We start from the raw sequence: 14,341 nt of genomic DNA on the forward strand, positions 1-14,341 counted from the left end.
AATAATAAAAAAATAGGACAGTAATAGAATGAAATTATAATTTTGAACATTATTAAGCAAACTAATACCAGAAAGTCAAGTGCCACCGTTTCACCCTGTGCCTGTGGCACTGGCACCCAACCCATGGTCCCGAGAGTTGGGTCCTCAGTGACAGTAACCATCCAAAGAGACTCTTACTTATAGGAAAAAAAAAAAAAAAAAAAAAAAAAAAAAAAAAAGGAAAAATTACAGTTCTTAAAAAAAAAGGAACATTTATCTTAAAAAAAAAAAGAAGGAAAAATTACAGTTTACCCCCCTAAAATTGACAGCGTTTTTCAATTCGAGCACCAAAGTTTCAATTTTTGCAATCCACCCACCAAAAGTTTCAAATTTTTACAATTTGACCAATAGTATCAAAAACTTCCCATATTACCCCTAATTTTTATAAAAAAAAAATTTTAAAAAAAAATTCGAGGTGGCAGTAGCCATCCCTTTGGCCATCTAGCCATTTTTGCACCACCAATTTTTTTTTTTTTTTTATTATGAAAACTCAAATAAAAATTAGGGGCAATGTAAGAATTTTGGGATAATATTGGTTGAATTGAAAAAAATTGGAACTTTGTAGGGGTGGATTGCAAAAATTGAAACTTTGATATTTGAATTGAAAAACGTTGTCAACTTTGGAGGGGTAAACTGTAATTTCCCCTAAAAAAAAAAAAAAAAGAGTTAAATACTTTTTTATCTCATGTAGTTTAACAACTTTATTTTTTGTCGTCTAGGGTTTAGTTTTTATCACATGAGGTATTTCAGGTTTACATAAAGACGGAGATGGCATCTTCGTCAAACTTTCGTTTAAAAATGAATGGAAATCAATGTCAGCGCACCTAAAATCCTGACACTTGTCCAGATACAAAATAAAATAAAATAAAATAAAATATTTTAAATTAAAATTAAAAAAATATATATTTGGAAAGGGGTGGACGGCTAGTGGCTGAAATCACCCCCAAGTTGAAAACTAGGGGTGGCCAAAACCACCCCCAAAGGTGTTGGAGCCATCCCCGTTTGGCCTAGGGTGGTTTTGGCCACCTCAGGCTGGCTGATTTGGGGTGGCCGAACTACCTCCATCCAAAAAAGCTAATTAAAAAAAAAAAAGGTTGGCCCTTCAGGGTGGCTGAACCACCTTCCAAAGCGGCAAGGGGCCAAGGCAAAATGGGGTGGCTTCTTTCGAAAAAAAAAAAAAAAAAATTGTTTTTGTGTTTTGTTTTATTTTTTTTAATTTAAATTAAATTTAATTTTTTAATGTTTTCAATTTTTAAAAAAATTATTTTTTTATTTTTAATTTTGTATATAGACTTGTGTCAAGATTTTGGAGATGTTGATATGAATTTCTGTCAATTTTTGGATGAAAGTTTGAAGGAAGTATTATTTCCGTCTTTATATAAACTCGATGTACCTTCAGGCTCCTATGATAAAAACTAAAACTTAAAGAGCAAAAAATAAAATTGTTAAACTACAATAAAGTAAAAATATATTTAACTCTTAAAAAAAAAAAAAAAAATCAACCTCATTTTTTCATATTAATAAATAACTTTTTTATTTTTTATAATAAAAAATTCAAAATCACTTTCTAATTTATGTCACGTCAGAGTCAGTTCATACTTCATTTTTCCTCTCAAAACTCCCTGCCATGTGCCAACCATTTTCTCCCTCACAATAAATTCCACTCTTTCCTTTGTAAAAACACTCTCCCTCTCTTTTTGGTCTTTTGGGTCCGTCCCCTGCCTTGACCCACAAGCAGACTTTTTGATTCTCCAAGAAGAAGAAGAAGAATGGACCAAATCACGAGGACATAGAGAAGAACATCGGCAACAATGGAGCCACCTCGGAGTTGCACCAACTCGGTAAAATAAAGCATAAAAAAGCCCTGAAAACCTTAACTTATCATTGTTTTTGTCTCTCTTTCTCTCTCTCGTCTCCATTTTTGAACTTGGCAACCCCACTTTCGTTGGGCTGTGTATATTGGGTGAAGTGGGTTTTGCATTTTTTTTTTCTTCTCTTTCTTCTAGAATGTGTTGTTGAGATTTTTCTTTTTTCTTTTATTCGTTGTTTTTCATTTTTTTTACTTTTATAATGTTATGGTTATGGGTGAATATGGTTTTATATTCTGGAAAATCTCTGTATTCCTTCTCTGTTTGGATAAAACTTGTTGTAGGTTTTGCTTACACATGCTTCTCTTTCTTTAAAAGGAGAGTGATGTTATCCATCTTCACAAGAAAACAAGAAAAATTGCTAAAATGCTTTCTTTTTGTCTTTTTGACTTTTTTAAACTAATTCATAAAAGTTGATACAGATTATTACGTTTCTTTTGTTTGCCTTTAATTTTTAGCTTTGTTTGTTGTGAGAAGTTTGCTATGTCTGTTAGTAGAGGCGTAGATGCGTTTACTTCTTCCATATATATGCGTGTATTAATTTGTTTCTTTATATATATATATTTTCTAATTTTCTGCATGTTGAATCAAAGTCATCTTTTGTTCCTAGATACTATTATTTACAACTTGTCCTGGGATCTGGGGCTCTAACTAACGTAAAATTTGAAGCAGCTGCCGTTTCATTACAAAGATGATCATAAGAACTTGGGAAGTTGAGGAGACGAAAGTACTTCTGCTAATATTACACTGTATAAAAAAAAGAGTAAGCGTTTGCCTTGGCAATCCACCTTTATTTGACATTAATATAAAGAAAGCTAGTTTACAAACTTCACAGAAAACCCCAGCTTCATACTTGCAATGGAAGCAGGTCAAATTAAACCCTTGTCCTTCCTTTTTCAGTTTCTATTTCATGTAATGGTATTTCAAATTGTCTTTAGCTAGCGGATACCTATTGACTTCGGTATTTACTTTTTTTACAAGTGGAATCAATTATTTCAATTTTTTTTTTTCGGTAGTATTTCCCCTCAAAAAAAAAGTTTTTAAGTAGCATGGATACTAAGAAGCCATGTTCATATTGGGCAAGATACATGTTATACTTGATTGGTAGGATCCTATGTGACACTCACTTAATTGAAGTATTCATCACACATAACATGTCAGCATAAAGAAGGGAACTGTCACGCCCCTTGTGATGGGTCCTTTAATGCACAGAAATTTATTATTATAGTATGTTATTTAGTGGAGTGGGATTCAGTTCCAATGTAATGCCTCAGTGAACAACAGTTAAGAATGGTTTGTCATATAAGTTAAATGCTTAAGTCTTACTGGGATGGAATATATTCTCTTGAGAGGTAAAATATTACTCATGCACCTTGTATGGAATTGAACCTTGACCTTACCCTCCACTCCTTACTTATGAAGGAAAGATATGCCATTTAACTATAAAATGCATTCTAATTAGTGTGTAATTTTTGTGTCTTCCCCTTTTTATTTCCAATACTTGCATGATCATTTGTAAGTGGTTCCTAAAATGTATCGGTTATCTTCAGCTTTATAGAATTCTGTATAGGAGGAGTTATGCATTCAATGTACTTAGTCAAAATATACAAATGACTTAAATTTCTTGTCAAACCCTTTTGGCTTTAGATGATGGTCTATGTTCTTATGCCATTATTGTCTCTTTAGTTGTTGATTATTGACACCATCATCATTTTGATTATGATGATTTAGATTCTAGTCTTGTTGGCATTCTGATATTTGTCCTGTTTGATAATGATACTTTTTCTTTCAGCCTTATAGATTTTAAAACAAAGGTGCTTATGTATTTGATGTCACCTTGTCGCATTATTCCCCTTGCATTTTAATCTTTGTTTGAGACCCTACATCATGTACCTTCTTCAGGGCACACAGTTCTATGCCCTTTTTATATTCCATTATTCAGTTTTACCATTTTAAGTTTCATTTGACTAAGAGACTATGAGTTTCTGCAAGCCATACTTCAATTACTTCAGAAACGGATGATATTACATTTGTTTTTTTCTTTGTATTTTAGCTTCGTTTCTTATTCATGTATGCTTCACAAAGGTGCTTTGTAGTAATCTTTTACTCAGTCAGTCTATAACTCTGGTTTCAGGTCTTGTATAGACCATTTGGACCTACTTATTCTTGATGGTGTTTGGTTAAACTGAATGTTATTTACCGTTGTTGGGCTAATCACATGTTTGGATGGCAAGGGAAAGAATTATACAACTTAAATCCAACCCAACTATGGGGTGCTTGTTGCTTGGATTAACCTTGGTTTTAGGTTCAGTTCACTAATGTTCCAATTATGACCAGAAAATTTAGGAAGGACAACCCTCCCACCCAATTGGAATATAAGGGAAGTTATGCTCCAATCATCTAGAATAAGACTAGGGATCTAGTTTGAGAAACTGTGAAATCTGGTCTGATCCAGGATCGTTATAACCAATAACAGTATTAGTGTCATGTTGATCTTCTTGTTTTGTAGCTATAACTGAGTTTTGGGTGAAGAAAGTTGGACTTACCATGTTGAGCACGGTTGTGATATTGTGGAATTTTTTTTCCTTTCTTTGAGAATTTGGAGCAAAATGATAACATATATTGGTTCTTTAATTAATTAGAATATGTTTGTTTGTTATCAAGATTGGTAGATTCTTTTTTTTTTTTCAATCCCCTAGAATTTTTAATTTTTCAAAAGTTCAGTCTTTACCATTGAAAAACACTGGACATATGTTTGGATGCTTTGAATTTAGAGCTTCAATTAGCTGCCTGGCTTTTCCAGATCCAATCAAGGAATATTTAACCCTGGGAAACACCATTGTGCGATACTCTTGAACAATTATTGTGAAAGCGTTGGCACCTTGTATTCCTATTTTTAAGGTTGAAATACTGTTCACTTAATAAGTGCACGGTTGTTATATTCCATGCTTCACAAAGAGTTATGCATTCCCCCACCCAATTGGAATATGGAATTTTAAGTAACCGGAGAAACTTACCCTGCTTCTAGTAAGATGACTCTGGATTTTAATAGGGGTGCTTAGTAAGGAACAGATGGATGGGTAAATTCTAGGACTAATTGTGAAAGATATGGCTAGGATAAAAGTCTCTGGCCACTCTTTTTAGCTTTCTGCTATTATATGAAATTTTCCGTTAACTTCAAATTCAGTCCCAAAAAGTGTGAATCTCATATGCATGTTGTTCTTCTTATATATCGTAGCGTAATCTTGAACGCGAAACACTGTTCACTTATTAAGACCGTGGACATAAAAACTGTATTGCCTATTGCAAATGCATAATCTATCTCTTTCATTTCCTTCATATAACCAAAATCCTCAATATTGATATTTTCCTCCTAAAAGTAAAAATTTATTGGACAACCTTAACTCTTAAGCACCATCTGCATAATCAAATGTCATTTCTACTCAGTGTTGACACAGTTGTATTATTGTTACCAGAACCCTCATGATCATGATCACCAATAACAAGTGCTTCCATCTTCCGCTATTGTATCAATCAACAATTATGCTACCTTCACAAGATTGTAATTGCCTCAAATCACTACCTTCACTGCCTTAGTCCTATGGAAACACCATTGTGCATTTTGCCTATTCTATTTTGGTATTCCTTTTTTTATTTTTTTTTATAGCATCTCTAGAAACATCTTGTTAATTCTCACATAGAGCAAATTGCAGAAGTTGGTGACCTAAGTGGCCTTTGTTCATTTAAGTCCACCTTGTTTTTAGTTCTCAAGGCAGTGAACTAAAGAACTCTGCCTTCACACCCCTTGTGCCGTCCACCTTGAATTTAGCATCTCTAGGAACATGGTATTCTTAATTGTTCCATGGACAAAATTGCAGAAGCTGGTGACCTAAGTGGTCTTTGTTCATTGAAGTTCACCTTGTTTTTAGTTCTCAAGGCGCTAAACTAAAGAACTCTGCCTTGACTCACACTGTGCTGGGTCCAAACCGTAAGCACTTTTGTAGAATTTAACTATACAAGGACACTTGATATTGTGCAGATTCTTCCATACCAGTACATGCTGTTTCTAAGTACATACATCATAGTCATTCCTTACTATTTTACCGTCACAATTATTAACTTGTTTCAAGTTATATTTCATCATGTATCTTCTGTCTTCACTCTGCATTAAAGTTTCATGCTCAAACAATTTGAATTGAAATGGTCCTGTCTCTGCGGTTTGTCTGGGGGCATGAATACCAAGTTTATGTGGATCACATAATTTATGACATCAGCACTGTCATTTGTGTTTACTCTAAGTGATGGCCAGACTAAAGGAACTAAATAATTTGATTGAATTTAATTAAATTTCATTAAATTTGTCATTGATTAGTAACTTTTATTTTATTTGGAATTCATATGCGATACTCTTCCACCTTGCAGAATGAGCCTTGTGACATATGTGGTGATGTTGGATTTGAAGAATTGATTGCTACTTGCAGTAAATGCAGTATAGCTCGTGAACATGTGTATGATAATACCCTTAGCCCTCTCTCTCTCTCTCTCTCTCTCTCTGTGTGTGTGTGTGGAGGAGTGTGACCTTTATTTCCCTCATTTTTGCTAGAATAGTGTCTTCTAATTATGATCAGTCAAAGAAAAATGATATGCATAATTTTTTTTAGGTATATTGTTTCCCTTGTTCTTGAAAGCGAGGAGACCTAATTCTGCTGGTTCTTTCATGGCCCAAATGCAGTGTGTTTGAAACCAAACGTGGTCGGACAGATCTCTTATACTTCTTTTCTGCTCTTGAACCATCATAATCATTCTATGTTATACTTCTAAATTTTGTAAGGTCACCTAGATGGAATAGATTGGATGTGTATGGTATCTTCTTCCACTTTTATTTATTTATTTATTTATTTTTTTCCCTCTTTTCTTTTCCTTGCTAGATCTTATAACATTGTTGTTACAAGTTCCTTCTTGCCTACACCAAACTCCTATTATGCCTTAATCTAAATTTTTTGTTTGATGAATATAATACGAAGATTAGAATTATGGTCATCCTTTTTCTCAAAACGTTTCCATTTTTTCCATTTTCAGTTATTGCATGTGGGTTAATCTCAGATGGATCCCAGAAGACTGGATTTGTGAATCATGTTTGTCAAACAACATAGTTTCACCAGAAGCTGGTAGGAAGAAAGACATTGTAAGAACCATGCCGTTGGATCCCCCTGATGTCGTCTGCAATGAAAGTATGCATACATCAGGTCCCAGTTCACGGGGGCAGGCTTATCCTAGAAGGCAAAAGCCCGTAGAAACGGGCAAAGTGAAGTTCATTCCTACTGAGGAAGTCATTAGGCTATCATCGGGAGCCACTGAAAAACGAAATCTTTTAAGGTTGAAATTATATCATAGTGTTCGACCTTCAGGACTTGTGAAGTTTCCTAGGCATGGTGGTGTGCGTTCAATGCCTAATCAACAGACATCTCAAGCATTAAAAAAATTAGAAGGTGATAACTAATTTTATTTTTTGAAGATTCTACTTTTACAGTAGTTGTAGGTTAATCTATGGTTGATGCAAGTTCAGTTGGGGATAGTTCCTACATCTTAGCCCGAAAACTGAAAAAAGGTTTTTGAAAGGGATGGAAAGAAACAGATGAGATTCTCAAAATCTTGCAAGGGTGTAACTGATTTTTTGTGCTTGTGTTGATTAAAGGTGTATATGTGCAACTATTCATCTTAAGCATGCAGTTGCTGTTATGTTTTCTGTGTCAGAACCAAAGGCTCCAGTTGCTTTCACAAAGGAATATGGTCACAAGGAACAACTGGCAGCTACCTCTCCATCTGCTAAAGTAGTTAAAACTTTTGAAACGAATGTGGAGAAGGCTATAAATAAAGCATCATGTGCATCTTCACTAGCAAAAAAATGTTCGACTGTTGTCAGTACAGGCAAGAAAACTTTTTGTGTTCTTATTTGAAGTTCTTTTTGCCTTTAATTGAAGATTGTCACTTTTTCGTTATTGAATGAAATGTCGTGACTCATTAAAATAGAAAATGTTGAATGGAAAGTCCAAAAAGTTTCAATGAAGAATACGAAGCGACTAATGTATGTTGTCTTACTTATAAATGCTTTTATATTTGTCTTGATGAAAGAAAAAAGGACATAGGATGGCAAAAGGAAAATCAAGGGTTACAAAAATTAGAGTTAGTGTTTGTAACAAATTGGGTACCGGTGAAATTGATTGGGAAAATTAAGGGCTTATAGATCTAGTTATCTTTGTGGGAACCAAAGAACATACGATGAAAAAGCAAAGAATCACTTCTAGCATCGCACTAGTACTCTAATACAAATCTCAGGTAGGAATTATCTTTGAAAACCAGCTTACGAGGGGAGAGTGCTCAAAAGCTTATATGCACATAGTTAAAATTTCACTTTACCAATGTGGGGCACTTCGGATTGTAATATACTATCACATTTCACAGCCGACAGCCCACTATATTGACTCTGACTCGATGATAACTTTTTCTGTTTTGGCAGTAATACTCACCTACTAGTATTCAATAGCTTACCATTATGCTTAAACATAACACCAAGACATTTTTATCTAGCCTATAGGTTGCCCCCTTTGGGACTCGGTCACAAAGTCGCAACCCATTCGATCCCATACTCTATGAGCTACGTTCGATCTCATACTCAACGTGGCAACGGTTATGATATCAAATGATACAAACCTCATATAAAACTTACCCTTGAAAATTGGCTTGGAAGGGGAGAGTGCCCAAAAGATAATAACACATGGTTAAGATTGCATTTAACCGATGTGGGACACTTAGAATTGTAACATACTCTCTTAGGAATTACTCCTTCCAAAAAAGCAGTAGATCTTCTAGGGTTTGAGAGAAAATTCATAACCGGTTGTAAAATTTTGATAAGAGAATTATAATTAATTGAGTTATATATATATATATATATAGGGTTTCCAATAACCTCACCTAATTGTAAAAGCACTTAATCATGACCCTTTAAAGAAGTTTATTTTGACCATACATTTTACTTGATATAATAAAAGACCCCTATGCAACATGCTTGATACAGTGCCTTGAACAGTAAACCTCGGCAAGTAAACTTAAATTTAAATGCTATGCAGAAGCCACAACATAATCATCCACACCAAATCAAGGCTTGGGGTTGTTAAATCTGTCCTTCACATTTCTCACATGAAGTTTAAGTGGCTGATTTCAATAAATAAGAACTGGAAAAACTATGTTGACTTTACATTATTCAAACATCAAGTGATTCTGTAGGTGTATCAATTGTATATGACATGCATACTTCAGGTTCTCCCCTTCCAAATAAAATTTCTGTTACTTATCGAAAGAGAAAAAAAATAAAATGATTGAAAGATCTTGTATTTTTTCTACATATTTACATAAAGGTTGTCGTCAAATAGGTTAACATAGATGGAAGAGAAAAAGCTAAAGAGTCAATATGATTTGCGCACTTACGGTTTGTGCTCTCTCTCAATGCATTGTAGATGCTGGTCTAGACTTGGTGGCTCAACTTGAAATTTTTGAGTCAACTCAAAAAACTTTATTTTTTGCTTTTCTTGGTAACAAACCTGGTATAGACTTGATAGCCTCAACTAAAGTCACCTGCATTGGAACTGAGTATGTTACTTTTTGGATTATAATCGACTGAAAGGTTTGAAATTATTTTTATGATATAAATATGTTATTATTTGTCATATGTATGGGTTCAGTTAGTAATCAATGTTTTTTTTTTTTTTTTTTTTTTCAAATGTAATAGTAGTGTTGGATATAATATTTATGGCATTCTATCTAGGGTTAGAAGAAAAGTACATTACATCATCCCAATCACTAACTGTGAGTTTCAATTAATTATGATATAATATTTTTAGGTACAAGTAGTAGTTCAAATGAGTGATGCAAATTGGGATTGTATGAACCAGTTGGTACAATCCTTTTCTTTTTTATTTCAATAAAGAAAATAGCGGCCTCACTAGGCAAACCTAGCTATGAAAAAGTCCTCCCAGAACTTTTACCAACAGGCTATGAAATGGCTGTACAAGTTACTATCTTGAGTACATACAAGTTTGATGCTCTTGCCTGGTTGTTTGTGCTATTAATGATATTTACATATGAGTGCAATTGAATGATTATATGGTCTCCATGTCAGGGAAAGGGGCTCTTATAGCTGCTACAGAGGAGCTTGTTATGGAGAAACCATTGACGGGAGCCCTTATTCCTGCCAAAGAAGTTGAAACATCTAATATGAAGACAGAGAATACTATAAATAAAGCATCACGTACACCTTCACCAACAAGACATTCTTCACCTATTGTCAATTCAGGTAACGGAATCCCTATTGATGCCAATGAATTTACTAATAGGAGCTGTTGGGCTCTTTGCATATCATTATTTTGCAACTTCCATTGCTGACGTAGAAGTTTTCTAATAACAAACCTAGAAGTGAAGTCAACATTTTTATTTCTTTTTTGCCTTACTAAAGCTATCTTTCACCAATTAGAAAGCATCGGATTCGATTTAAGTGGGGGCATTTATTAATTCAGTATTTTTATCATAAGTAAACTCAAAAGGTAATGCACTTGTTGGGTATTTTATCTTTCAATATATAGATTTTCTTTTATATCTTAGTCCTAATGATCTATTTCAGAAAAAATGGCTCTTGTGGATTTGGAGGAGGATATTTCTGGAAAACTACCAATGGATCCCCCAATTGCTAAAGAACATGAAAATTCTACAATGAAGATAGAGAACAATGCAAACAGAGGATCATGCACATTTTCACCACTGATGCATACTTCTCCAATTGTCACTTCAGGCAAGAGACTTGGCACCATTTACTAATAAATTTTACTGATATGAAGTATTGGGTCTTGCCTATCTTCTGTTCATTATTGTTAAATATCTAGATTTTTTTAAAAAAAAAGAAAAAAGAAAAAAGGTTTAAGTGTTAAGAGACTGAATAATTGTTTCACTTTATTTTAGTTACATTTCATTAGTAAAAAAAAAAAGAATAGATTTTTACAATTAAATTGATAAAGTTCTGACATTAAAACGCATATGCCATGATATCTAGACAAGATATGATTTTACTTACCAATTTTTTATTTTTTTATTTTTAAATAAAATAAAAGATGTATTCGAATAAACTGTCATAATATCATTACATGATATTAAAAACGGTGTTGTTGTTGGAATTTTATTTTGTAATCCGATTGCTCTTACTAATTGCTGTTCCTCTGTTTTTTTAGGTGGTAACTTTGAAGCTGTAGCTGAATATAAGAACTCTGATGTTGAAGAAAGAGATTTGCTGAATATTCTACCCAAATTCAAGCTATGTTCTGATAGTCTCCCGTCTCTACATGTTACTTGGAAGTGGGTAACCATTCTCTTCATGATTTTGCATATAACCTATTCTTTTATGACTCTGGAAGTCATTCATTCATTAAGGAATGCACAGAATTCAATATTTCCACCATTCTGTCTGGTAGATTGTTTCTTGGTACGCACAGGCAGATTATATTCATGACTTTTTTTCTGGTAGATTGTTTCATAATATGTGCAGGGCAGATGCTTAATCTTATGATATTGTAGCCATTTAAGTGAATGCTTTCCTTAATGGTATAAGGTGCAAAAGTTGTAATGTTCCTTTAGATATTTACTCGAGCATGTAAATCTTGTAATTGAAATTGCCATGGCTTTCCAGCTCTAAAAAGTTTTCACTGTTTTGTCTTTCTTCAGGGGAGGCTTTCTTTTAACTGCTACACGTGTTAAATTTTATGGTGGATTCCAGGCTCAACCTCCATTTACTGTCAGTCGTAAAGCCTTGGAGTTTTCAAAAGGAATGCCTCAAGTCCTTCAGGTTCAGCTGCTTCCTCGGTGCCAAATGTGGGCAGACCTCTTCCAGAACGATTGTCCTGATCTTAATGATATTGCTCTATATTTTTTCCCTGCAGATAATATTGAGAGGTCTGTTTTGGACTTTGATTTCTGGGTGAAAACTCTTTTTCTTCTTCTTACTTTTTTTCTCATTCTAATGGGATTTACTGGTTATAAACTTTTTTAAAACATGTCTTCTATTGATTTCTAGATCCAAAGGGAACATTGCCTGCCTGATTGAGCTGATGGAGGTCGAAAGTTCAATGATGAGAAGCTGCATTGATGGTGTGGAGTTGCTGATATTTACATCAAAGCAGCTGCATATGGACTCACAGGGTGAGTTATCCGGCATCCACTCTTTCTTACATTTTCATATACTTTTTTGTTGTTGCTTCAGCTTTTCCCATAGATGAGTATACTAAGGACAACTGCTTAGGTTTTCTGGTTTAAATTTTCCTCACGAATTTCTTTACTTCCTTGGTTTAACATGATCGTGCATTTTGGGAATACATAAAGTCATATTACTTCAGTTAAATAGCACCTTTCTTTTATGATTTACCTGTTTATTATGAAAATAGCAGAATGCTTCTTGTGGGGAGTCTTTCGCGTAGTTGAAAACAATCAGACTCTTGACAAGGTAGGTGAGGAAGATACTCCATTCATTTCTCCTTTGGAATGTGTAAGCAATGACCACACGAGCGTGGAGAACAGTGAAGAAGTTGATATGGAAATTGATATGGTAGGTGGGAAGGACATGGGGAGAGTTGATATTGTTGTTTCAAAAGATGCATCTAGGAGAGATGTCTCTGCTTTGTGTTCTGGGGATATTGACAAAACTAGAGGTGACTTTGCTTTGGAGCTCCCCTTACAAAGCTCAAATGGGAAGCATTTCACTGTGGACCAACTTGGCTTTCCTCCAGGCTTTGAGAAGATTGCAAGAACAGATTTGAAAGATACTTCATGACAGACCATAGTGACAAAGGAAAAACCTCTTCTGGTTAGTGGGAGAACTTATAATTTTTTGGGTATAGGAAATATAGGTCTTAAGGTTGTCTCTCAAGATTAATTTGTGAAAATAGTAAATATAGGAAATATAGGTCTTGAGCCCAAACCCTAACTCTTTGAATAGTTCAGTTGGTCCAGCAATGTAAAGATCAAGTTAGAATTGGAGACACAAGCGTTAAATTGCCCTACAGATTGCTTTCTTGCATCATACGGTACAGTGTATTTGTACAGTTTCTTTCATCATGGACAAATTAGGTTGTCCATAAACTGAAATTCGATTTTGTAACAACTATTGTCTGCTTGATCAGATATAGTAAGATGTTCACCGGCAACCTCCTTTGTTGCTTTGCTTCCAAGGTGTCTCTTCTTATGTTAAACTTGGTAGGAGAAAATATTGTTGAAGCTTTTGTTTTTAGGCTTGTTTATCATATTTGGAGAAATCGCAACGCTATTAAGCATGCAAATCAGCTTCTTCGTAAAATAAGTTTGGGAAGAGGAAGACATTTACTATCAATATCATTAAGGGATTGATTCCTGGATTTTGGCGAAGGTTTGATCTTTGTTTTGGTTGAGTTCGTTGCAGTGAAGTTTGAGATTTTCAAGTCTATTCCAAAATCTTGGTTTTTGCTTGTTTTGCAGAATGAGGAGTGCTATGCTTACAAACAAATTTTATAGAAAAACTTTTACAAATTAATGGGACACAACATGATTAGTTTTTTTTTCAAAATTTGAACTTATCTTATATCCAATCATGTTGTGCCACATCAGTTTGTAAAAGTTTTTATATAAAATTTGTTTGTAAGTCTAATATTTTTCTTGCAGAATTGTACTCATTCATCCAAAAATTAATAAAAAAGAATCACTATGTTGGTTAATATTTTTCTTGTCTTTTGTTACCAAAAAAAAAAAATTATTAACAAATAATCTAAATACAAAATACTCTTCACATTTATATCACATCAATTTTTTTAAATAAAAATAAGATGTACTTTTTTTTCTTTTTTTTTAACATGTTCATACAAGGGAAGGGAAGAGGAGGGAGGATTCGAACTAGTGATTTTCGCTTTATTTTAGGCATGTACAGCCGATTAAGCTACCCCTTGGGGGACAAATTAATAGTCCTATTGATGTTCATATGATTTTCTCTATTTCAAATGAAATTAATAGTATATATTTTATGTTCAGTATTTAAAATAAGTGTATCTCACCATGTATATGAAGTCAATTTTGGCAAATCTTTGAAAAAATTTAAATATTGTAAAAATCATGTCCATCGTTAAATACAGACTTGAAATTCTGAGCATGAAATAGATCATATATGACAAGTCAATCTCTTGCCCATCTTTTTAGCAAATTCACCATTGAATTTACAGGATCTACATATGACCTCACATATTTAATAATGCATTTGTCCATCTCTTATGCCAAAATGAACCAAAAATAAAAAATAAAAAATTGGCATGATGGAGAACTTATTATTATTCCTTTTCTTTCTACATAAGAAAAATAAACAAAAACTGCGACCC

General features: G+C 33.7%; 1 protein-coding gene across 3 annotated transcripts; it reads left to right on the plus strand.

Annotated features, from left to right (window-relative positions):
• The first annotated feature begins 1,719 nt into the window (after nt 1–1,719).
• On the plus strand, nt 1,720–13,247 carry LOC132175601 (uncharacterized). 3 transcript variants are annotated; one of them, XM_059587591.1, is made up of 10 exons: nt 1,720–1,880; nt 6,330–6,415; nt 6,987–7,396; nt 7,662–7,835; nt 10,084–10,257; nt 10,582–10,749; nt 11,183–11,306; nt 11,673–11,900; nt 12,022–12,146; nt 12,389–13,247. In XM_059587591.1, the coding sequence occupies exons 1-10, from the start codon at nt 1,851–1,853 to the stop codon at nt 12,772–12,774; spliced, it is 1,905 nt and encodes a 634-aa protein (XP_059443574.1). In that variant the 5' UTR covers nt 1,720–1,850; the 3' UTR covers nt 12,775–13,247. The 3 variants fall into 3 exon arrangements, with proteins under 3 accessions (XP_059443574.1, XP_059443575.1, XP_059443576.1); XM_059587592.1 differs by having other exon boundaries at nt 12,392–13,246; XM_059587593.1 differs by lacking the exon at nt 7,662–7,835 and having other exon boundaries at nt 12,389–13,246.
• The last annotated feature ends 1,094 nt before the right edge of the window (nt 13,248–14,341 follow it).

Source organism: Corylus avellana, chromosome ca3 (assembly GCF_901000735.1).
Source record: "Corylus avellana chromosome ca3, CavTom2PMs-1.0".
NCBI classification, from domain to species: domain Eukaryota; kingdom Viridiplantae; phylum Streptophyta; class Magnoliopsida; order Fagales; family Betulaceae; genus Corylus; species Corylus avellana.